The sequence below is a fragment of the Cimex lectularius genome, unplaced genomic scaffold, assembly GCF_000648675.2.
Source record: "Cimex lectularius strain Harlan isolate CLEC.00 unplaced genomic scaffold, Clec_2.1 scaffold247, whole genome shotgun sequence".
Taxonomy (NCBI): Eukaryota; Metazoa; Arthropoda; class Insecta; order Hemiptera; family Cimicidae; genus Cimex; species Cimex lectularius.
This window is the reverse complement of record NW_019393016.1, coordinates 20,448-47,011: the sequence shown is the minus strand read 5'-3', so window position 1 is coordinate 47,011 and position 26,564 is coordinate 20,448. Positions and strand designations below refer to the sequence as shown.

The window sequence follows — 26,564 nt, the reverse complement described above, 5'->3', positions numbered from 1 at the left end:
GCAAACAGCACCTTATTAAATTTTTGTTTTAAATTAATACTGCCATATTGAAACAAAAATTAGGTTAGTATTTTTTTTGCTTCACCATTTTTGCTTAATCGATTTTTTGGAACCGGGGAGTGCGCACGAGAGGAGCTATTGCGAGATGGGGCAAGAAGGTCAGACCAAGGTTAGGTTATAGTCAGATGTGGTCAGGTTGGTTTAAATGAATGTTAGGTGGAGTTAGGGTTAAGGTCAGGATTAAGGTAAAGTTAATCTGTGTTATGGTTTGGTTAAGGCTAAGTTAAGGTAATATTATGAATAAGTCAAGTTAGGTTTGCATTTAGCGGTTAGGTTTTAGTTTTAGAGAGTTTTATTAGGTTAGATTAGAGTTTAGAGACGGATTGCGCTTGTTTTTCCGTGAAATATGTCAGTATTAATCACGAGATTCAATCTGGAAACAACACAGTGAGGACTAAAGTGCACTACTTCAAAACATCAATAGGAAGTCGGGGGTTCTTTTTCTCTATTCGGTGCCTGGTTTTACGACCTAAAACAAACATTTTTTTTTAAATTATTTTCTTTGAAGAATGTGTTGATGTTGATGTTTGTTGATCGACCTGCAGATAATCTATGTAGAGTTTCAATCTTCGTAGAGATCATTAGACAGGTGAAGAAAGAAGGAGACTAATTGTTGGGTTCACCAAGCTTTCGGTAGCTTATAGTGCCATCCTCTAGGTTTCCCAAGAGTGCAGGAAACGATTAACATGGAAAACTATTGTAACAGCGTTTTGGGTTTAAGATTATGAAGCACATGGCCAGCACTCTACATTTTACATGGTGAAAATAGACATCTCGCTAATAAAAATTCCATATGAATAAAAGTCCAACGATTTTGTTCTGAGTAGCAATTCCTTGCAAGTAACATTTATGATCACAGAGAGGATTTTGACTAAAATTATAGCAATTTCAGAAACTATGTACAGAGGATTAAAATTAATGAGAAAGAGAGCGACAACACCGTCGCCTCAGGTTGGACTGTTATGGTCGTCATAAGTTGCCGAAAGCTTGGTGAACCCAGCAATTAGTCTTCTTCTTTCTTCACCTTTCTAATGACCTCTACGAAGATTGAAACTCTACATAGATTATTTTCTTTCTTAATAACTTTTTGATTACTAATAATTAATGTAAAAAACTTATTTCTTATGAAAATTTGTATTATGTTTTCAGTAAAAAAAGAAGAAAATATTTGTATTATACTTACTACTTTACTTTTGTAATTGATCATATTAACGGCTGTTAACGGTAACAATTTAAACAGTTTTCATTAGGTATTTTGATTTATTTTCGTATGTAACATCGTCACTACATACAAACTCACAACACTTATCACCACCTCCACACCACAAAGTTTTGATCAATATTAATTCCTCTATTAAAGTTTTTAGTACCAATGGAAAAGAAATAAATTATAATAATATTGATTCGGATGTTTTCTTATTTATTTGGGTTTTTGACAGTTCCTAAATTTTATGTTGTTGTAAAACCTGTGTGACAGATTTAATGTTATTTAATACCACTTTATTTAAGAAATCTTATATTTAATCGTTAGCCGTCAGAAAATCAGATTGATACGTAGGCTGATGATTTTTTTTTTAACCATTATTCCTATAAATATTCCGAGAGAGCCGCCAAATATGAGCATATGTATGCAACAGGATATATTCAATGTCAAGGAGGGCGAGTTTTCCTATCACATCGAGGTACAAAATGGCGAATAAGTAGTATTTTATCAAGCTCAATCTGGGCCTTCCTGTTCAAATAAGACGGTTTACTTCAATAAATTTTACATTTATTCAAAACTGGAACAGTCATAAGATGACATTTGCTGTTCTTAAGCAAGTAGGGTTTTTTTATTAAATAGTTATTTATATTCTGACCTATAGATTTAGAATTAGCACAGTTACGGTTTTCTCCATATAACATCGTTACGAAAGAGGTGCGTATATTTATTAGGGTACTAATAGTACACATTTAGACAATGTCGAAAATGACAAATATCTTCAATACTATCTACAACTGATACAATGAACCATTTAAAATCATTCAATAAGTATTTTTTACAATTACGCATTTACATCTATTAGTGCTGAAACGACCATCAAAATTAATTCCTTAGAGTTCGTGGTCAGATTGACCAAATAACGTTTTTCAATTAATTAATCTTTATGTAAGATATTGGTTGAGATAAAAAAAGACAGCGTCATTAACGGGGTTCGAACCCACGACCTTGGCTAAATAAGCCGCTACTCTACCACTTGAGCTACATAAAGATTAATAAGTGAAAGCAGGTATTTAGTCAATCGGATCACGAAATATAATGGATTTAATAAGTAAAACGAAGTATTTCTTCACTAACAGCGCTCCGTGGCCACTTCATGTCACCGAGACTCGAATCCTGATTACACGACATTCGAAAAATGGCAAAAAAGAGGGAAAATTCGAAAGGTTGTAGGTTGAGATTGGGAGTTGGTGTCCGAGTGGATCGAAGTCACGATAGCGCAAGTGGTAGAGCAGCGGCATAATTAGCCGAGGGTCGTGGGTTCGAATCCCGCTCGTGACACTCCTTTTCTATGTCAACTAAAATCCTTAATTAATTGAAAGTTTTATTGAATTGTAACCAAGTCTAATGCATTTATAAATAAAGTTTATTAGAAACAGTTGGATCTGGTCTCACGCTTTAGTTAAAAGAAAACAATAGAAATAATATAAATCCTTACAAAAATGTAGAAAATAATACGTGAAATATATAAAAAAAATTGCAAACTAATATAAAAATATGCTTAACTCCATTCCAGTTCGAGGTCCGATTGGCCAATTAACATTTTTCAATTAATTAATATTTAGGAAAGGTATTGGTCGAGATAAAAAAGTCATTGCCACGAGTAGGATTCGAACCTACGATCTTCGGCTAAATACGCCACTACTCTACCACTTGAGCTAACGAGGCTTCGATCCGCTCGGACACCAACTTCCCATTTCAACCTCACCTTTTGAATTTTCCCTCCTTTTTGCCATTTTTCAAAAGCCGTGTAATCTATTTGATTCTCGGCGATAAATAAAATGGCTACGGAGAGCTTTCGAGAAGATATACTTCAGTGTAATTATTAAATCCATTACAGTTCGTGATTCAAATAGATTACACTGCATGATAGTTATGAAAACACATTATTTTCTTAGTCTATTAATCCGTTTTTTAGGCAGATTTGATTTTGTATCCGTCAATGAAAGCTTTGTAAATTTCATATCCTAGAGATATATATTTTTTGTTTATATATATATATATTATGTACAACCAGCAGATTGGGTTTCAATTTGTGATTGTGTTATTACAGGCGTTATAGAGAAGGCAACGCATTGGCAGCCGTTCTGGTTTAATAATATGATATTAATCATACAAGAGTTCTCTTACCATATTATGTTCAGTCGCTTACGTGTTAATTTTTGGGAGTTGGGTAATCGTATTCGTGTGTGATGATCTCTGTGAAGTGTGTTATTGTTACATAAGAAAGTGCAGAAACAATTAGTCCTAAAATCTTTGATTGAAAACTTGGTAATCTTTTATAATGAAATATTTGGGCAATCCTTAAACTTGGCACTAGTACATCCAGAAAGGTTTCAGTAGGTATTTGTAGGTCGTAGGTTTTGATTATAATCATAGTTTTCATTGTCGACTCAGTAGGTATTAAAACATTTTAAATAGTTTGTTAAGTGTCTGTTTTCTTATAACAGAAGAACTGGTTCCAAGTAAGTCTTCTATTAAATGTAAATTTTAAAGACTTAACGTTATCGGAATGCGGAACTGGTTCATTGTATAAGTACAAGCTAGGACAAGTCTCAGGGTGGAGTGTGAAGGTGATATGCTGTGCCTTTGAGTGGTTAAACTTTATTTTCCAAATATTGCTCCATTTTATTAATGTTGATGTTGAAGAGATGATATTTGGTTTTGTAACAAAATTGAGGATTATGTAGATGAGGGGAGACTTGTTAATATTGCGTATCTAGCGAATCATCTGCGTACGTAGCGGTAACTGCATTCTCATTTGTGGGCACTTCAAAACTAAAAGTTGTGTATAACAGCGGAGCGACCCTTGTATTTTACCTCCGAAAAAATGAACATAAAAATGCGTGTTTTACTGACATTAAGTGTGGTTTTTATAATTCTAAGTTACTATAATAGTTCGTGTAGATCAGCGGAGTTGGTTTAAAGTTTTCAATATTTTTAAAAATTCAAAAATCGGACGCATTTGAAAATCGACAAATTCGTAAGAAAAAATATAAAGAGAGGTTTTTGATAGTGGTACAATAGATATCATCAAAATTTATAGTTTCTTACAAAAATGCTAATATTTAGTGTTTAATATGACCTTGGACGAACTTTTTAATCTAACATTTCAAATCGCAAAACATAAATATTTTGACTGACTTTTCTTCTTTGTTCTTATGAGAGATTTCATTATATATTTATTAATTTATCACAATGGTGTTTTTTTAATTTTTCATCTTCGTGTTGATAATTAACCTATTTAATTATTTTTAATAATTTAGGACTTTAAATATTAGTAGAAAGTTGGACTAAGTGTTTAAAAATTGGATTCCGATATAATTACAGTGCCTCTTAAAACTAATCGTAAAGTTTAATATTAAGTATGTCGGCGAGGACTTGAACTATAATATTTAGTGTCGTCTTTATGTGTTCAGAATTTAAAAGCTGCAAACAACTTTTACAACAATTTTTAAAGTTCATATACTAAGTGTTAAGTTATGTAATTTTTAGAACGATTCAGGAATTTTTTTCCACAAACATAAAACACTATCTGAAAAATATCTGTTTGATGTTTATGTCAATTTTTTTCTACGTGTTACGCTAACCTTGTTTCTTAGACAAGTCAACATAAATGAATTTTTATTGCCAAGGAGGGAAATCTATGTTCCGCTTCAGGCATTAGAGAAATCCTTGGAATAACTCTGGAGAACAAGGTCGGGGGCTCGATGTCCAAAATAATCGAAAAAAATAATGTTCACACGAGGCAGTGGGAACGAGTTTCAAAAATAGGAAGGTAGTTAATGCCAGGTATTGTATGAGAAATACCCTTTACTTTTTTTTTACTTTTTTTATTAATAGGGTTATGTTTCATTATGGTTAGGTTATTTAGCTTTAGAGATAATGACCACCATTATCGAGTTCACATTATAGGGGAGTAGAAGAACATGGATTACGATTATGTTAGATGAGGGTTAGTTTAGATGGGGTAAGGTTTAGGATTAGGGTTGCTATCTATAATTTGGTGTTTTTCTGTTAAGCGAGGAAAAAAAGGTGTGAAGAGCGCGGGTTTGCAATCTATTTTGTAAGTCTTGAATGGCTTTTCTACAAAAACAACAAATAATTTGTTGTAGAGTAATAATTGTTTGCAAACCTCACCATGAAAGTATATCAGTTTTAGGAATAATAAAAAAGAAACATCACTTTATAAAAATATTAATGATGTGTAGTGCGGTGGAAGAGGTAATGATTAAAATATGCCACGGTTATTATGATTAAGAAATTGGTAGAAAGCAGTTCATAAGATCCGTGCTAAAGATTCCTGCGAAAGGCTTGCGCAGATTCAATTTGAGTTCCTTAATTGTTTCGGTAAGCACTGAACTGTATGATTATTTATAAGGATTTGCCAAGGACAGCAACATAAACATTTGAAGGCAGTAATGTTCTTGTCCTGTTATTTATTTATCCCTCGTATTTATAACATCGTGATTGTTTATTTATTCAGTATTTATATCTAAGCGAATGGTTGTTTGCTCCAATTTTATATTTATATATTTATTTATTCATATTTGCACCCAACAAATAACTGCTTGACCTGTTGATAGTGACCATATAAACTGTGAATAATAATAATAATTATTTTTTTATGGTGTTTAGTGACAGATAATTAATGATTATTTGTAGATGGTGCGGTGCGGTCTGGAGTGGCGTTGGTGTACAAAAACATTTTCTTTATCGTGCCAACGTTTCGATCTTTATTGAAGAAGAAATACTTTCATTGAATATAAAACTTTTTTTTTGCATTGTATAAATTCACTTTTTCCCCATCCTACATGTATTTGTTAAATTTAAACAATGTTTGTTATTCCCAGGCCCTGAAGATGATCTCAATAAAGATCGAAACGTTGGCACGATAAAGAAAATGTTTTTCTGAAACCTACATCACACCAGACCGCATGTCACCATCACACCAGACCGCATCTCACGATTTCCGAATAATCATTGATTTTTGTATAAATATTAGGCCAAAAATCAATGATTATTCGGAATCGTGAAATGCGGTCTGGTGTGATGTAGGTTGCAGAAAAACATTTTCTTTATCGTGCCAACGTTTCGATCTTTATTGAGATCATCTTCAGGGCCTGGGAATAACAAACATAACGACCTGGGATTTATAATCATTGTTTAAATTACACATGTAGGTTGTGAAAAAATGAATTTATACAATGGTAGAAATTGTAGACTCAATCAAAGTGGTTTTTTTTCTGTGTAGATGTGTCATTTTTGTGTGTCGTGTTAATTATCCCCGTCTATACAATTTTGAAATCATAATCAGGCCGAGACATTAACCATTTTTTTCCAGTATTGGCTCCTTTCACATCAAAGAAGCCGACTCCCCATTTAAAAATGGATTTCTATCCATACTTCCTTACCCATCCATTCAAAAAATGTCGTGTAATCTATTTGATTCCAGGCAACAATATAATATTTTATCTCAACCAAAGCCTTAATAAATTGAAAATAATTTATTTGGTCAACCGGTCCACGAAACCTAATAAAATGTAGTAAGCAAAATGAAGTATACTTCACCATTTTCATTTTTCGCCGAGAATCAAATAGATTACACGACATTTGAAAAATAGCAAAAAGGACGGAAAATTCAAAAGGTGTGGGTTGAGATGGGAAGTTGGTGTCCGAGTGAATCGAAGTCACGAAGTGGTAGAGCAGTGTGTTCGAACCCTGCTTGTGATACTGACTTTTATATCGCAACCAAAACCTTACTAAATTGAAAAAAACTTATTTGGTCAAGCGAACCAGGAAACCTAATAAAAAAATCGAAACGATGGCACGATAAGGAAAATATTTTTCTAAACCTATAACACACCAGACCGCACCTCACGATCTCCAAATTATAATAATTGTTATTACCTACTATTGTTGAATTTTTAATGATTTATCTCAAAATTAAATTGTTATTTTTCTATAGTCTAATGGTGATAAAAATATACGTATAACAAAAGAAAATAAAGTCAAATAAGACCATAAAAATAGTAGTTATCTATAATCAACCTAATAAGCCATTACAAAAATGCCTAAGTATGCTGATAAAAACTAATTTTAAAAAGATACTTTTAGAAAATTTTAGCAATATGGTCTACCCTCACGGTTATAAAAATCAATTTTTAAATATATATTGTTTATAAATGAGTTTTAAATAAAAATTTTTATTGTTATTGTTAACTTTTACTTATCTAATTTTTGGATGGTAATGGAAAATGTGCTGAAATACAAGGTTTCAATATTTGCAGACGTTCTGTTGTATAATAATTGTATTTTTTTTGGCTTATGATATTACTATTGAAATAATGAAAAATAACAAGTAACTGTTAAATATGAACTTCCACATAAAGAAAATAATCCAATAAAGAATCTGAAAAATTTAAGTTTAAAAAAAAATTTCTGGGGAGTGGTTTTAATTTATAGTTACATTTTCTAAATGATTGGAAAAGGCTGATGAATTAAAAGAGTAGTAGCAAAAAAGTGGTTTAATTCGTATAATTTTCTACCCGTTGTATAATATACTTAAGTTGATAAGAATTTTACAATGAATGTAAGAAATATTTTAAATATTTACAGCGGAGGCTACAAGTTTTATTTTTCAGGCCTGCCATACTTTAGACACGGCCTTGGGCGTAGGGGTTATGCCACGTTTTTAAAAAGCATATGTAATCGCACTTGAAAGATCATGTAATTATGATTAAATTATCGATGAGAACGTGTTGATATTCGTGCAAGGCAATAATAATATTTTCACGGTAATGTAAGGGGGATTTTCGAAGTTTTCACATTTCTTGATGAATTAAGATGTTTTTTTTTTTCACTGTTCATAAAAACTTGCATATTACATAAATTATTGTGGTGTATAGTGATGGTTCAATTAACATCATTTATCAAAAACACATAAAGAGGTTAATAAAGATCACATGTGTTTCAATTTATTACTTCATTGCAATTGAAAGTACAGTTATAATATTGTAGAATATGTACACAGTTTGATTAGGCATTTCAATCAAATATTTACAGCTATGAGTATTTAGTTTTTTAAAAATTATACTTCCTTCGTTGATAATGTAATTCAAATATAAATATGAATACTAACTAATTGGTTATAATTTAAGAATTTTACACGATTAGGATATGTTGATATGGTCTCAGACATGGTAAGTACGGATATAGACAAGGTTAGGGCAGACTTGGAGTCTACCATTTTGAATACCCACAGGTTGGATATTATGGCGGCTTTACAAATCATATCATGCAAATTTCATAAATAAATGTTACTTTTTAAGAAAAATGTCTGTTTTTTAATTCTTATGTCTAGTTACCCTGCTCGATTTTGAGACAATATTTTGAAGACAAGTCAAGAAAATCAATAAAACAAGTTTTAATTAATGGACTAATGATTAACTACATTTAATTATGGATAATGAAATGTTCGTGCTTTTATTGTGATATCGTTGAAAAATATGTACTTTTTTGACTTATTATTAAACTGATGTTCGGAAATGGACTTCCTGACTATATAGATCTCTTTGGTTTAACCGACTTATATTAACTGTTAATAAGTTTTAAAGAACGTATTTAGATAAAGCTTAAAGAAGGCGGTTCTGCAAAATTTCCATGAGAAATGACAGGTATCAGTGCGCTGGAGGAGGCCATTGGCCTATAGCGCTTAGCTAGATCAAAATCCAGTTTATCATCTTCCTCCAACGATGACTCCATTGGGTCTTTGAGTATGTGAACAGCAACAGGCATTTTTATTTTCGCCGGGTCCGTTGGTCCGTGGTGATGGTGGATGTGCACTTCTTTAACGATCGGCGGTAACGGTGGAGGATGAGGAGGCCGGGGCATCGGGATGTGATGCCTGATGACTAAACCCGTCGCTCCGTCGGTCGGATGAATACGTCTGATGATGTATGGCTGGTAACCAACTATCCGTGGTTTGCTTTTGCTCTTATGCCTAAAAATGTAATAAAAATACGGTTAAAGCTCCCTCTTCTCGAAGCATTATAGTATCGATTTTTTCGATCAACGAAGACAGAATATCAGAAGACAGAGTATCAGGCTTGAGGCTTTACCCAGTTACTTAAACCTAAACAAAAAATCAACTATTTATTTAGTTTTTAGTCATAATAGCTGAAAAAGTGGTGCGGACGGCACCCCGCAATCCTCACTTGTAAATAAATGAAAAATACTATTTAAGTACGGTGAGGCCATGGCCCGTGGAGAATTTGGAAAAACGGAACAAAATAAAATTATCAAGGTTGCGAATAGGTCACACCCGTCCCACACACGGTCACCTCTTAGTGGGTAGAAGTCAAAAACGCTGCCCAATTTGTACAAACCTGGTAACGGTGAGACTCCTATTAGCGGAATGTAATAAGTTAAGAGAGTACCGAGAACGGTGTGACCTACCATCTAATCCGGAAATAGTTCTTAAGCATAACAGTGACTTCAAAGATAATCTTATTAGATACATAAAATTGATAAATGCGTATGGATACATATAACCAACCACACGTGGTATACCTCCATGTTGCACCGTGAATGTATTTATTAGCGTGGGTGATGAGGTATGTCTGGGTGTGGCTGTGACTGAATATCGAGTAGCTCACAGGACCGCCAAATTAGTTTAGGTAATTATATATTTGTTGTGTGATGTGAGGGACAGGTCACTGCTATCAAGGTTGCAGTAATACTACCTAGATGCTGCGACCTTCCCAATATGAATGTATTTATTAGCGTGAATGTTTTGTGTAAATGGACGTGGATGTCAAGGAATATCGAGTACTTCACAAGTACGTCAAAAGGAAATTAGTCTAATGGATGAATGTATTTATTAGCACGAATGGAAGGATGTCGGTAGGTTTATGACTATCCTACCGACTTTTTATTTAGTTGTAGGGGCAGGACCTCAGTCGTAGATTAGGTAATCATTTTCTTAGCGTGAGTGGGTATTGTTAGTGAGTCTGTAAATATTGAAGTATTTTTAACAAACCACGTGTGGGATGGTAGGAACGAACAAGACACTCCTCTGTTTATAGAAATGATAAATGATGGAGTGAGTGTGGTGTTCAATACTTTTTAAAAGTTCCTACTCCTTCAACCTGATGATGAGCTAAAAGGCTCGAAATCCGGATCGTTGCAAAACAACTTACTGTGAGTAGGAACTATCCTTTTAAAAAGTACTCCTCTGTTTGGTCGGTAGGAAACAAAATTAAAAGAAGAGATATAGTGAATGAAATAGAGATAAAGTTGAAATGAAACAAAGAAAAATGCGAGAAGCGCCGGCCGGGAAAAGAAAATATTTACGGAAGTGTGTTTTTGATTGTCTCCGTCTGTGGGTTAGATACAAAATAAATTTTAATAACAGCCTATTAAATATAAATAAGAATATAGATATTACCACAAAAGATAATATAGTTTTTTATGAATTGAATGTAGTTTATAAAGGGAGTTGTAGATTCAAATTTCACTAAGGAATCTCGCATAAACTTAAGTCCCTCGCAGGCCTAAGCATTCTTCTGAGCATGATTACAACTTGAATTTTATACTTTATGTGTTTTTCAAAGCATTGGAAACTTCAAAGTTTAACTAGAATGTATATCTGGTGTTTGGTGGGTTTGCCTAGTAGTTTGTATTAAGGGAATTAAATGAAATCTCTAACGAGATATTACTGTTCATGCATATATGTATGATGTTTATTGTCTTACTAAGTTCGTGTCTCATTGTTCTACTGTTATAAATATATTGTTGTTTATTAAGTTTTTCTTTCAAATTTTTGTACGCCCACACACATATGATAGAAATAAGCATATAAACATGCAGACCTATAAACAGACATGTACAAAAGCAAGTCCATTTTTTAGTACATTTTATAATATCACAGGGTATTGTCTGATTTAACAAAATAGCAAATTCAAATCAAAAACAAAGAGATGCTACAAACTTGGAATCAAAGACGAAAAATATTAGAGACGTGTACGAATATTCTTCCTTTTCTTAGGAGTCGGTAAACAATTTAATTAAATCCTAAATTAATTTTAAAAAATTTACGAAGAAACAAAATTGATATCATATTTTGCTATCCCAAAGAATATAAATCCTAAATCACATACACTAGGGATATCTTTGAAACAACCCTATCAATCAAAAAGAAGCTTGCTGAAGTTTATAATCTTACAAACTAAAATTAGAGGTGAAAACTTGGCCTCCGTATGACATACAAAATGAAATTTGTGAAGGGTTTTATTTAATTTTATCCTTATTTTTCGGCGGTTGTAATACCGTGGGGTGTTGGACAAATATGGAGATTTTAGGAACTTTTAAGTGGAACATCCGATATCATACCAAACAATTCTCGTGAAAATGCCCATTTTTGTTTGATATAAACAAATTTGTATATAAGAGCTTTATAGGGAATTGAAACCAAATCCGATTTTTTTTCGAAATGGAATTTTTTGCCTACTTTTCAGTTAGCTGTTTTTTTCCCTAAAATGTTGCGTATACCTAATTTCATTCAATCGTACAAAACATTTTCTGTTGTTATATAAAATAACGAATTGACTGAAATATAATAAACATAAATAAATTCAAAATCACATTTAAAAAAATATATATTTAATTAATTAAAATTCTTTTTTGGCTCCGAAGGCGGGTAAGAACGCTCATGTTTAATAATTTTCGATTACCAAAAATATTTTATTAAAACCATTGATCCCAGGGCCGTAGACTCCTTTTTTAATTAAAAACATCTGCGATACAAAGATGATATCAGGTATTGAAAGAGGGAAATAATTATTGTTATTGTTTGCTCATTGAATAGAAAATTGAAATTATTTTGCCTTAAATGATTATTCAAGTTCAACTTTTCTGGTTGTTCCGTATTTAAAAACCACCAGCTAATGGTCTATGTAATTTGAGGTGGCCAGAGAAAAGGAACAAAAAAAATAGTTATGAAGTCAATGTTGTAAAAACAATTGTTATAAAAGCAGCGGTTTTTAGACTTTTATTTTAATAATGGTACAAACGTGTAATCCTAAAAAGTGATTAGGTAAACAGTCTAATTTATGGAATAAATTGGCTATTACGAATGGCTATTGTATAATGTTCAGTGAAAGCAGCGGGTGTAATGGAAATAAAATCAGAACTAAGATTAGGTATTTGACAGTATTGTAAACTTGAGTTCATAATTCTCAATTTAACAATTCGTTTACCAAAAGTGTATTTATTTAACTACCCATGAAAAATTCAATAAAGAAGGTTGTTTAAATGCGGCATATAATTAATTATATGATGCACTCTAATAATAATTATAATGTGGGACGTATAGTGGCTGACAAATAGTTGAGGTCATCTCCGGCTTTCTGTCTGTTTTTACTTTTTTCTGATATTTAAAGCATATTTTTCAACTTGCAACCAATTGAGCGTTTGATATGTTATAGACTCACTGCTTTTATTCGTATAAACCATACCATACTATAGTGATATTTTAAAATGCAAACATCTCATTTGTACCTCTGGTTGTCAACTACAGAATAAGACATACAATACATAGACATACATAACAAATATAGAAATCGGGTCACATTCACACCCCACAGTACTCGATATTCTTGCTAATAACTTACTTTTACTTTTCAGACGCCACAGACACACACACACACACACATACACACACACACACACACACACACACACACACACACACACACACACACCAGAGTACTCGATATTCCTAACCCTTTCTTGCTCATAAATTAAATCTATTCCTATAAATTAGCATGAACACAACACAGTCACATAACACAACGCTATACAGAATGACCTTTTTAGGTGGTCTGTCTGAATTTTTCTTCAACCAATAACGCTATAAAAAATACGTGTTTAATAATTTCCAGTCATTTTCAAATGTTTACTTTTTCTTGGAGGGAAATTATACGGGGTACCTCAGGGCCAGTTCAACTTCAAAATTTCAAATACAACCTTATAAATCCGGAGATATCATATTAAAGGATTGTTTTACTCTGAAAATAATGGTACAATCTTATAAATTTATCGAAAAATTAAAAAGTTATGTCAAAACGTTTGCAAAAAGGGATTTTGTTTGTTTCGTTGTTAATTCCAATAATTTGCTTCTTCATTAAAGTAAACATTAATTGCCTTTACGGTTTACATTGTGTCATTGTTTGCCAAACTCGCATTATGAGAGCAAATCTCAATTCCTGGAAGTAAATAAATTATACGATAATACCTATTCGTTACATTCAGTATTCTATTCAAAATGAACCGAAGAGCACATTTCTCCGATCAAAAGCGAGTTGATATGTACGACTGCTTTATTGATAGTGATGGCATTGCTCGTCGTGCTGTCGAGTTGTACTCCCAGAAATTTCCTGTTCGCCCCAGAGTAAACCACGAAACGTTTATTCTTGTTGCTAGGAATATGATGGGAAACGGATTGCTTTACCATCACGAAGAAACCGGCTGCGTAATTTTGATGAAAAGGTGAATATTTTACTTTATATTCACTAATTTCGTGGTCCGCTTGACCAATTAATATATTACAATTAATTAAGGTTTTTAGTTGAGATAAAAAAGTCAGTGGTACGAGCGGGATTCGAATTTTTAAAAATGGCAAAAAAGGAGGGAAAATTCAAAAGTTGGGGTTGAGATGGGAAGTTAGTGTCCGAGTGGATCGAGGTCACGATAGCTCAAGTGGTAGAGCAGCGGCGTATCTAGCCGAAGATCGTGGGTTCGAATTTAACGTTTCTTGCATCAATGTCAATTTGGGAGGCTGAAGAAAACGTTTTTCCATACATCCTTTGGACTGATGAATCCAAGTTCACCTCTAACGGCATACTAAATCGTTGAAAGTTTTGAAAGTGGGCATAGGAAATCCGATAATTTAGTACTATTATCAATATCAGGTGTCACATCAACGTTTGGCGTCGACTTCTCAGAAATAAATTAATGTGCCCTCATTTGGACGAAAATGATTTAAATGGTGCTCAGTTCCTAATTTTTTTGAGGGGGGTTTTACTAACATTATTACATGATGTTCCTCTGCAACAACGACAAAGAATGATTCTCCAGCTTGATGGATACCCCGCACACAACTCTTGGCAGGTGAGACGTTATTTGAATCTCAACTCTGGGATAGGAGAATAGGACCACATTTCCTGATCTGTTGGCCTCCTCGGTCACCCGATTTAACTTCTCTTGAATATACCATGTACCATTTAAAAAAACAGCTAATTACAACCCAGCAACCACAGTTGACGAATTGCGGAAATGTATAGAAAATGCTTATTAGTACCTACTTGACTCTATCGCTCTGAGCATCGGTGAAGAGAGGTTAAAAACGTTTGCATCTTTACGGAAGCGGGTAGTTCGAATGAAATGTGATTAAGAAATAATAGCAAAATAAATGACTGTTTTTTAAACTTTTTGACATAGCTTTGCCATTTTGTGACCAATTTAAAATCCAATCGCACCATTGTTTCCTGCGTAAAAAAATCCTTTAAAATGATGTGTCAGTATGCATAGGATCATATTTGAAATTTTAACATTGAACTGGGCCTGATGTACCCTCTATAATTAGTACTTACTTACTTACTTAAAGTTAAAGTTTTTTTAACCCCGCCCCGAGGAATATAGAGTTGGTGTTAATTTGTTGGAATGAGTGTAATTTATTAGCGTGAAAGGAAGGTGTTACTTATAACTCCGCCCTGAGCCCAGTGAAAAATCGAGTACTCAGGGGGAGTGAATGTGACCGATTTATGTGTTTCTACCGCGTGTCGTGTTTGTGTTAACTTATTGGATTGAGACTAATTTATTAGCGTGAAAGGAAGGGGTTACTTACAACCCCGCTTCGAGGAATATCGAGTACTCTGCGGTGAGTGTGTGACGTCTGGAGAAAGTAAGTTATTAGAGTGAATGAAGTGGGGTCGACCCCGCCCAGAGAAAAATCTGGTACTCTGGGGGAATGAATGTGACCGGACTTCTGCGTTTGCATCAGGTATGGTGTTTATGCTAATTTAGCGGAATGAATGTGATTTATTAGCGTGAATGGATGGGGTTGTTTAACCCCGACCCGAGGAATATGGAGAATTCTTGGTTGAGTATGACGTCTGGAGAGTAAAAGTAAGTTATTAGTGAGAATGGAGTCGGTTGAACCCCGCCACAAGGAATACTGAGTACTTTGGGGGAGTGAATGGTATTGTATGGTTTATATATATTCCGTAGTTGACAACCTGAAGTAAACGAGAAGCTAGCATTTTAGGATATCGAGTTAGCTTTCATAAAAACACAAATGCTCAGTAACAGATCGAGATGCTCAAAAGGCTGCAGGTTGGAAAAACACGCGTGAAAGACGAGGAAAGAAGTACAAATACGCAGAAGGCCGGCGATGACCTTAATCTTTGTCGACCCCTAAACGTAAAGTAAGTAAAGTAAACATTTGATACAAGACTAAAAATTAAAGATGTGATGATGTTTCGCTCTTCTATGAACTGGAAAAAGAACAACTTGGAAAAAAAGATCTTCGGCGAGGTTACAAGAGTAGGACAATTCTTTAAGTTTTTGGCGAGATTTCGACGATTATATCTTCATCATCAGGGATTTAATTCGATGAGTGTTGAAATATATCTTCAGAACAAGAAACTGTATTTATAATACGATTTTGTAAAATTAGATGAAGCTCAGTATCTTCGTTAAAATATACATATAAATATATGCCTCTTTTTTTAATAAAATTACTTTTTTTCTCACACTTAAGATTAATTAAGTTTTTTTTTTTAAATTGTACTATATATAAATACCTTAAATTAAAGTGCTAACCTCTACCACAAGGGAGAGACATGAGGCTTAGGGGCCTTTTCCGTTACTAGATTTTTACCTGTACTAATTGTGTTATATGGACAATTCACATGATTGGCTATAAATTTCGGATAAATCTTATTTGTTCTACATTTTAACAAATTGTATCCGAAAAGCCACCTGAGCCTAATGTATGTTCCTTGTGGTAGAAATTAGCACTTTAATTTAAGTTATCTATGCATAGGACAATTAAAAAAAAGCTTATTTAATCTAAACTGTGATATTCAAATGTACCTGAGAAAAAATATAATTTTATTAAAAAAAAGAGGCATATATTCACAGAGATACTGAGCTTCACCTAATTTTAAATAATCTTATTATAAATGAAGTTTCTTGTTCTCAAGGTATATTTCAACACACATCGATTTAAAGCCCTGATGAGGACGATATAATCGTCAAAAGCTCGGCAAAAACTTAAAGAATTGTCGTTGTGTTGTGACCTCAACGAAGACCCTTTTTTCCAGGACTAAAAAATATTAAAAATCTTTTTTTTTTATATCGTCATTGATACGAGAAAAATTCAGCCGGCCATCTACAAAGGACTACCTGTATAAACTTCAGCGATCTATCCCGCCGCCGTGCCATTGGTCAGACAATATATGAAAATATTGCCTTAAACGCCAATCCTTATACACTTGCAAATAAACTCGATTGTTATTTTATTCTCGTACATCGCGCACTAACGAGGTGGCTTTCGGTTAGACGATGCCAGTGAGTTATTCTTGCATGACCTATGTGTAGTCCTGTGTAGTCCTGTAGTAGCCTTTTTCTTTATCGACCCGTCCTCCGTAGTCCAGGCCCGACGTCTTTCTTAATCTCCCACAATTTGGCTTTCTAATACGTAAATTTAATAATAATTAATTATATTATGTCGTTTTAAAAATACTGTTAAACGTGTGTTATTTTAATTTAGCATTTGAAACAAACTGATAATTTCTTAATAATAATTTTAAAATAGAAAAAAAGACTAGCAAACAATGTGAGAGCTTTTAATTATTTTAATATGAAAATGTTTGACTCGTATCTAAACTCTTTGTGATAATTCATATAAAACTAAGTTTGATATTATGTTGAGTTTTTCTCTGAACGAAGCACTGTCCGTAAAATCACTCGTCCAAGAAGATTGAAAGGTTATAATTTCGGATAATTACATAAATTGTGAAATTTCCGCGTGAGGTCTACAAGGTGATATAGGAGTCATTTTGTCGTTACCGATCATTTTGGTCTGCCTATCCTCATTGACTTAGTCTGTCAAACGCGTTTTGGCATTTTGCTGTTTTCATGTTGGTCTGAGTGATGTAAAGTGAGTCTGCTTAAAACGCATAGATAAATCTCATAAGTTTAATACAAGTTACGGTTGTAAACATATATTTTTTTAATAAACGATTTTCCTTACCGACTTGAATATGATCCTTGAAGGTTGAAGGGCCGTAAACTATTGTCAGACCATAATTCTGACGTAGGTTTAGGTTTTGGTGGTTGTGGTGTAGGTGGAGGAGGACGATTACACGGAGGTGGCACAGGGACGACTTTCACCCTCGGTGGTTTGTATTTATTGTCATCTGGTATTTTCTCCGTAACTTTGTACTTGCCCATAATTTCCCTGTAGCCGGAAGAATCGTTTTCCACTTCGTCTCGAAATACGGGAAATCCCTAAAAATACAAGATGTAAACGATTCGTAACCAGCGGATTTGATTTGACGTACCTCGTTGGCCGATTCGCTGTTCTCGCTCGAATCCATGCCGAAATCCGGTGGAGCCCTTTCAAAATCCTCTTCTTCCTCTTCGCTCCTTTCATAGTTGGGAAGCTGCGCTGGAAGATCTCTCTGTGGTATTCTAATTTCCGAAATTTCCCTTATGATCTCGGAAGTCAGGTCTTGAGCCTGGTGGTCATAATCCGCGTTGATGGGACGTCGTACAACAGGGGTTTGATGATGAGAGATGTAAATTGGTTTCTTGTAGTTTTCAGTATCATCCAAATCTTATTTGAAAAAGCAAAAATCAAATTACCATGCAATAAAAAATTTAATTTAACTTTTTTAGTATTTACGTCTGACAAGGTAAGTCGCTGGAGCCATAACCCCATGTACTAACGCCAAACATGTCAGGAAAGTGTTTGTCCATCCTTCACTCTGGAAAAAGCGTCTTTGTCATTTTCATTAATTCATAAATGCCAAAAATCGACTTTCTTTCATTTTAAACCATGAACTCTACATCAAATTGACTATTGATCTTCGAATTAATTATGCTTGATTTCCCTACTATGTTCGTCAATATACAAGAGAAAATTTGTGTAATACTGATTTGATATAATCTAAACATTGATCATAAACACATAAGATTATTGGTGAAAAGCTAGGTTTGTTGGACAATATACACAAAATAATACAATTTTCAGATATTTATAGCAATTCTAGTTAGGGTGACTCATTGCCCCCTGTTTAATTTTTTTAAATTCTTTATTCACTCATAGACAAAAAACGGACACTCGTATGTTGTTGTTTATTTCAAACTACAATAAATGAATATATTTTATTCTTATTTTACGTACAAAATACTTATTTTAATGCAAACAAAATTAAATGAGTTCAGAAATCCATCAGCTTTCATAAAAAATATTTAATTATTATGGTTTGAAAGAAAATTCTACTACACACCTACAAATTCTCACGACTGCTCGACAAACGATTCAACTTTTAACTACCAAAAATATACTACCTTACAACTCCAAACTTAAAACAAATACGGGCATAAGAATAAAAAGGAAGGGTACAGCCAAACGCTCGACATCCTGCTTGTTCAAACTGCCCGATCAATAATTCTTGGAAGAATTTTGGTCTCTTAATTTATGTAAGAAATGAAAGTTATACACATAGATTGAAATTTTAAAGATAATAAAAATCTTCCTATCACTACAAACACATTACATGAAAAACGTTCATCCAGGCAGATTTCCTGCAACCCTGCAAGCAGACTAAAAAAACTGCAGATAAAAACTATTAGCATCTGTTTACTTACTTCGGTAGCAGTGGGTAGTTTCTTTACACAAAGATACTTTTGCGTTTTGTTTTGTTGACTTGCATTAACATTGTTAATTGTTAATTCATAAAAAATAGTTTTATTATGCATCCAAAATATGTACACTTATACTATCTTCTACAGTTTGTTCGTGGTTTCAGAACAATTTCTTTACAAAACATATGTGTCTAGTATTTTAGTCAAAATTTATATGGATTGCGACGTCCACTTTTATACAAACAGTTCAATAAAGTTGTAATTCTCCTCATATTCATCCTAGAGGCTCCGGGTTTTAAATGAAGTGTGTATAAAAATTACTTGAACAAATTTTAAAGTATTCCACCAGACCACTCGCCAACTAAATCGCAAAATTATTAATGACTTTGAAACGATCTACAGAAAACTATAAAGGTTTTTAGAACCTTAAAATTACATGTAATGGCATAAATGTGGAATTCGTGAAATAATAAGATTTGGAGATATATAATAAAATTTTCGGGCTTTTTCCTTCATTTAAACCCGATTTATCCCACTGGTATTGACATACTAGTTAAATCTTATGGACAAAGGGTGAAAAAAGAAATGTTCTACTTAGGAACAGTTGTACTGTTTCAATAAAATGCAAAAGAATTAGGAGTTTTTAGGTAAAACTGCAGATATCGGAGAAAATAGCTCATTGGGCTTTAGAAGGTAATATATTTAAAACGAATCCGAAATCGTCCTTTTGAAAAACATATTCTTTTATTTATCTAATCTCATTTATTACAATACCTCCATATTATTCTCTTATCCTAAGTAAAAAAATGTTGACTGATATATAATAACTGTGAAATACATCCACAACAATGACAAAAAAATCACATTTAAAAAAATATTTAAAAGCTAATACCCAAATTTTTGGTCTCTGCGGTGCTTTGTTGAAAGCACTGGGACATGCGTTTAATATTTTTTTACGTAATTTCCCAAAAACGTTTTGTTCAATAGGCATTCTCATGTCCACAGCTTCTCCTTCGACATTTTTCGCTTTTAAAGAAAATTTGCTATTCCTCAATTTCAAAACTTAACTCTGAGTTTTTACCAGGGGTCCTTATTTTATGAATGAATGAATGAATAAACATTTATTATAAAATACTTGTGCGTAGGTTACATAACGTTTCATTAAGCAGGGAAAGTGGCGGGCCATATTTACGTCCTAATTTAAAACTTTTTCCTATAAACGCACCTAGTTCTAGTTTGTTATTATTTTTAATTAATTAAACAAGTAAATAGTGAGAAAAAATTTCTTATAAAACCCACTAGGTATCAAATAGGATAAGGAATTAACAAATGAATTAACAAAAATGTGTTAACAAAATATAAACAAATAAATGAGATTAACAAAAACAATGCACCACTAATCGTATTAAACAAATTGTCTTTTAGTATCACAGGTCTGGTAGAGGAAACAATAAATATATCACAGATCCTAGATTTATGTATTGTGCCTAATCCTTCTATGTTTCCATGGAAACACATCATACCCTGCTACCTCCCTACAAGTAGTGTTCTTGCTGGTATAGAGTCACATAAAAAATTTCCTAGGCAGACGCTTTAATTCAGACTTAATATACTCCACTCCCGTTCTCTCATGGAGAAGGCTGGTAGTGAGGTTGTAAATCTTAGAAATTTATTTTGGACTACTTGCAGTTTTTGGATGTTCGATTCCGACATGTAATTCCATGCTGGGCAAGCGGGATAAGTTTAATAGCTACTTATAGTTACTTAAGTTTAATAGCTACTTTATAAATAATTAGTTTATTTTCAAAGCTCATTACATTCTCACGGGCCATCAGCGGAAATAAGGCTTTTAAGGCTATATTTTACCTTTCGTAACTATAATATTTATATGCTTAGAGAAGTTAAGTTTTCGGTCTAGAGGTAAACCCAAGTATTTTATCCCCTCACACCACACGACTTTGTGTCCGTGAATAGAAATTGTTTCCCTGAATATTGGCTATCGTTTTGTGAAAAATGCGGCCTCAGTTTTGGGGACGTTAATCCTGCGTTCCTGCGGTGACAAAACCTGCAAATCTTGGTGATGCTGTCTTTAATCTTTTCACAATTTCTTAGGACTCCAGGATGAACAATAGACAGCTATGTTATCCGCATAAGGTCCTTAACTTACGAGATAATTGTTTTTAAAGCCTTAATGAAACACTTTGATTGAATATAAAAAATATTGTTTTGCATTGTGTAAATTCACTTTTTTCCACATCCTACATGTTTTTGTTAAATTTAAACAATGTTTATAAATCTTAAGCCCTGAAGATGATCTGAATAAAGATCGAAACTTTGGCACGATAAAGAAAATGTTTTTCTGAAACCAACATCACACCAGACCGCATCTCACGAATTCCGAATAATCATCGACTAACGGTCACTAATCATCACACATTTCGAAATGAAACAATTGATCGTCAATTTTTATATCTTGAAAATGAAATTTGTAAATCTAGATTTTATAAACTAAAAACATGGCACTAAGTTCAATTATCTCGGGAGATATATTCATTACCTTCTTCAAAGAATTTGGCATATTTCCTATTTGTAATGTTTTTCAAGGTGTTTAAGTTAATTTCATATGTCAACTGCTCATCATCAGATTAATGTACTTTGAAATGGTTACAATTCAATAAAACTATTTATAACATTATTTTTTAATATGGATTATTCTAGCTGGGTTAGGTTAAGCTAATCACCCAACCGAAGACTTCGGGTAGAGCTGGTGAAGACACGAAAGGCGGTGGAAGGAATTTTGCTCAACTCCGTTTTTTTTTTTTTTTTTTACGAAATTGTAAAAGATAACGTAGTCACAGTGTTCATTTTTATGCTATTTTTAACAAACTATTTTAAAAAGTTATTGTTTTAGTTTATCATTAAAAGTTTGCCATTTATGGGTCAAGTCCAGATTTATCTTATTTTTAATTTGAATTATTTGAGTTTGTGGCACTGTTTTTTCTTATATACTCCTATTTGCTCAGTGTGAATGAGATCCACTCAAAACATCAAAATAAGCGGAAAGATTGTTTGGAAATGTTTTACTTACGAACGTTACTTAAATTTAAACACAAATTATATATTTTATTATTTTGTACTGTCCTTTTATGAACATTGTACGTTCTGTGGGAAAAAGTAGTAGCATTTCATTGAATAATAAATGAATTTGATAATGGGTTACACTATTTATGCACATTGTCCATGTTTCGATAAATAGCAAGCGAAATAACAGTTTTACTTGAATGTTTTGATTTTTGCGCTAACTTGATTTGTTGTTATAGTAAAACAGTATAAAAGTTATATTTGCTCTTTTGATTTTACGTGCTTTAAAATTAATATTTTTGCGAAAAGACGGTTCATTTTTCTCGATAAACGATAGTTTCACTTCATGCAGTTCAGTCACGGTTTGCTGTCAGTTAATGTCACGAATTGGTACACCTGGCTCTAGGAAGTTCCTTGCGGTCTGGAAAGAAGTGGAGCAAGCAATTGGATTTAGTTCTGCTTTTCCATAAACACCGGCATTCAACACGATACCCGCACGTACTTTAAAAATCAATAAGGTGAAAGCTTGTGAAATATGATTTTCCAACCGACCAATTGAAGTAGTCTCTTTTGAAAATTCATCGTCAAACTTTCACTGATTGTCTTGCTTTACATTTCTTACTGTTTTTCTTTTAGTTTTACAATAGAAAATACACTGAATTTCACTACCACAGTGGATCTACTACAAATTTACAACTACCTACAGACGAAACAACGAGGCTTTTGTTCCCCGAATGAATAGGAGTTTCATTTTATGACTGCGCCGTTGCAAACAAACAATGAGAAATTTCTTCAGTGATCCGTCGCGATAATAAATTCGGAGCAATTTCTTCTAACATGGCACACTTATATTTGGGAGGGCAACCGCAATCTCTCAGCCTTGCTCTCTGATATTTCACTCTAAAAGTTACTTATTTTACGCAGGTCAATAAACTAAATTATAAACCGTTTGTTGCCTTGACTAATGCAATCTCTTTTTTTCTATTAATAATATCACGTTGCTATAAACTTAAATTCTTATTTTCGTTACGAAAAAAAATACAGTTTTCTGTCACATTTTCTATGAAATATACTAAAGTTGACAAATCTACATGCAGATATTTCTAATATTATGGAAGTCACAAGATCCTATATTGCTGAAACGTGAAATTGATGTACGTCTTCATATTCGGGATTTATTTCCCTTAAATAAAATTTTTTGAATTTAAAAAACGCTGTTAAGTAAATTTTGTGTATATGTACGTAAATTTGGCCTAATATTTATATAAAAATCAATGATTATTCGGAAATCGTGAGATGCGGTCTGGTGTGATGTAGGTTTCAGAAAAACTTTTTTTTATCGTGCCAACGTTTAGATCTTTATTGAGATCATCTTCAGGGCCTGGGATTTACAAACATTGTTTAAATTTAACAAATGCAAGTGGGATGTGGAAAAAATGAATTTATACAATGCAAAAAAATATATTTTTTATATTCAATCAAAATATTTCTTCTTCAATAAAGATCGAAACGTTGGCACGAGAAAGAAAAGTTTTTCGGAAACCTACATCACACCAGTCCGCATCTCACGATTTCCGAATAATCAACGACTAACGTTCAGTAATCACCACACATAAAAATCAATCTGAATTTTTTTTGTCCTTTTTAATATTTAATGCACAATATCATCAACGTAATTACCTAAAAGACAAAAATTGACAACTGCCTTCTATATGATATAGAAGATATAGATATGTTAAATTAATTTTAAGAAAATCGAATTTTTTGATCTTAAAAACATTGCTAGAGAACGATTCTGTATAATATAAAAAACAAATGCCATACAGTTTTTTATTATATATAACTAATAGGTTTTTTATTTTTGGCCTTGAACTATAAGTAATAGTTTGTCAGACGGCTTTACTGGTTTCGCGAACTAGAGATACCTATTTTTTTTCAATTCTTTTTCGAATTATCAAAGAAATTTCCAAGCGAGAAAACCGGGACAATCAACACAAAATATCTAAAGAAAAGTGGAATCCTAAAATATGATGTAATACTATTACAATTTTACAGATTAAAACACTTTAAACAGTAAAAATGTAATGACACCTACCACTGAAATGAACAACATATATATATATATGANTTATTTATCACAATTTATAACGTGTGTACCTAGAAAGAATTAGATGTTAATTACTTTCATTTTGTCTTCTACGACCTTCTCCTTTACATTAAGAAATATTTATATTTTTTCTTATAAAGTTTTTATTGTAATATTCTCAATGTGCCACGAACACATAAAATAAATGTTCCTAATAATTTCCTAACATAATTTTATATTTCACTTATGTATATTTTAATTATTAAAACTTAACCGATTTAATTACAAACATTAGAACTATTTTTGTTTTAGATTTTTATGAAATATGTATTATTTAACTTTATGAACATATATTCTGAGAAAAACTTTTATATTATCCACAGCATGTACAATTCATTGCTTTGGATTATATTAATATACATAGAAAATTTATCAATAATTTGGCTGTAACAGATGTAGATTATTAGGAAAATATTAGTAAAAGTTAAATCTTATCAATCAACGTAATCCATAAAACGTACATCGAAATCGATATCATGTGCCATCCATCTTTTTGATATTATATTTGGCACTCGATTTAAAAGATAGTTATTACTTTCAGTTTTCCTGAATCGAACACCTTTTCTGAATTTAAGGACCTTCTAAATGAAAGAAAACACAATTTCAATTTAAATATAAGAGTATTACAGAGTTTCTACAATGGGAGGGTACTGGATTGGTATGAGAAATTGGAAATAAAAAATATAATAAGAACTATTTTTAAAAATATTTAAATCTTTATTATTTCTATTGTATTTGGCTATTCAGTTTAAAATACATCATAATAAATCTAATTGGCAGCTGATAAATTCGAGACTATGTTCTAGCAATTTATATATTTTCTTCAGTGTGTCATAAAGCTTCTTAGCGTATTTTTTATTTATAGTTAATTCATTTAGAATTTTTCTAACCTTCATGACTCCTTAGCGTTGAGGTTATTCCACCGAGCTCCCTGGAGACCATCACTTTCATCAAGAGCCAAAATTGCCGTTTCTCACCAGTTTTAAGACGCCTCCCACTTCTGTTTTTCCGGCCGGGCGGCAAGGGGCGGACTGCGGTTTGCCAGGCCCGTTGTAAAAACAGAAGAAAGCTTAGAAAATGAGAATGAACTGCGTGACAGTTCCGGTGTATCTTACCCGTTTCTAATCGGGGATCAACCGCCAGGCAATTAGCCACGAGGTAGGGGGAAGATCCTCGTGGATTTTGCATCCTCCTGTCACGCTCTAACAATCGGTGACAAACTTATTAATTTTTTTTACCCAGACCTGTTTCTTGTCTCGATCAGGAAACGGATCTTTTGTTATGAAAGAGTTTTCGACACAATTTACGCTAGGACGACTCCAGTCGTCTCCTTACAAAATCTCAAAAAATAGCCACAAAATGTAACTTTTTTACTGAAAAACGATATAACTAGGAAATACCAATTGTAAATTTGAAAGCCAACGTTCCAGTTGAACTCTGCAAGCATTATGTGTAATATATTCTAATTTATAACATAATTATTTGAAGATCGTGAGATGCGGTCTGGTGTGACGTAGGTTTTAGAAAAACTTTTCTTTATCGTGCCAACGTTTCGATCTTTATTGAGATCATCTTCAGGGCTGAAAGTGTTTGATTTCTGTGTAGATATGTTATTCCTGTGTGTCGTGTTGAGAGTGCCCCAATTCACATAATGTTATCGTGAGATTTGTCCGTGTTGTCTGCGGGGTGGTTAACTTTTAATTTTACAATGTATTAAGGTTTTTAGTTGAGATAAAAAAGTCAGTGCCATGAGCGGGATTCGAACCCACGATCTTCGGCTAGATACGCCGCTGCTCTACCACTTGAGCTATCGTGACCACGATCCACTCGGACACTAACTTCACATCTCAACCCCATTTCATTTGTCGCCGAGAAAAATGGCAAAAAGGAGAGAAAATTCAAATGGTGGGGTTGAGATGGGAAGTTGGTGTCCGAGCGGATCGAAGTCAAGTGGTAGAGCAGCGGCGTATTTAGCCGAAGGTCATGGTTTCGAATCCCGCTTGTGACACTGACTTTTTTATCTCAACTAAAAACCTTAATTGTATGTGAGATTTAATTGATCAAGCGAATTTTAATTTT

General features: G+C 33.0%; 1 protein-coding gene across 2 annotated transcripts; it reads right to left on the bottom strand.

The window, feature by feature from the left end:
* Positions 1-8,450: 8,450 nt before the first annotated feature.
* On the bottom strand, positions 8,451-25,576 carry LOC106668977. 2 transcript variants are annotated; one of them, XM_014398202.2, is made up of 5 exons: positions 25,376-25,576; positions 18,294-18,375; positions 17,950-18,224; positions 17,640-17,896; positions 8,451-9,323 (listed from the first exon to the last, which is right to left on the bottom strand). In XM_014398202.2, exons 1-5 carry the CDS (start codon positions 25,379-25,381, stop codon positions 8,945-8,947), a joined length of 999 nt encoding a protein of 332 aa, XP_014253688.1. In that variant the 5' UTR covers positions 25,382-25,576; the 3' UTR covers positions 8,451-8,944. The 2 variants fall into 2 exon arrangements, with proteins under 2 accessions (XP_014253688.1, XP_014253687.1); XM_014398201.2 differs by lacking the exon at positions 25,376-25,576 and adding an exon at positions 19,262-19,434.
* Between the last annotated feature and the right edge of the window lie 988 nt (positions 25,577-26,564).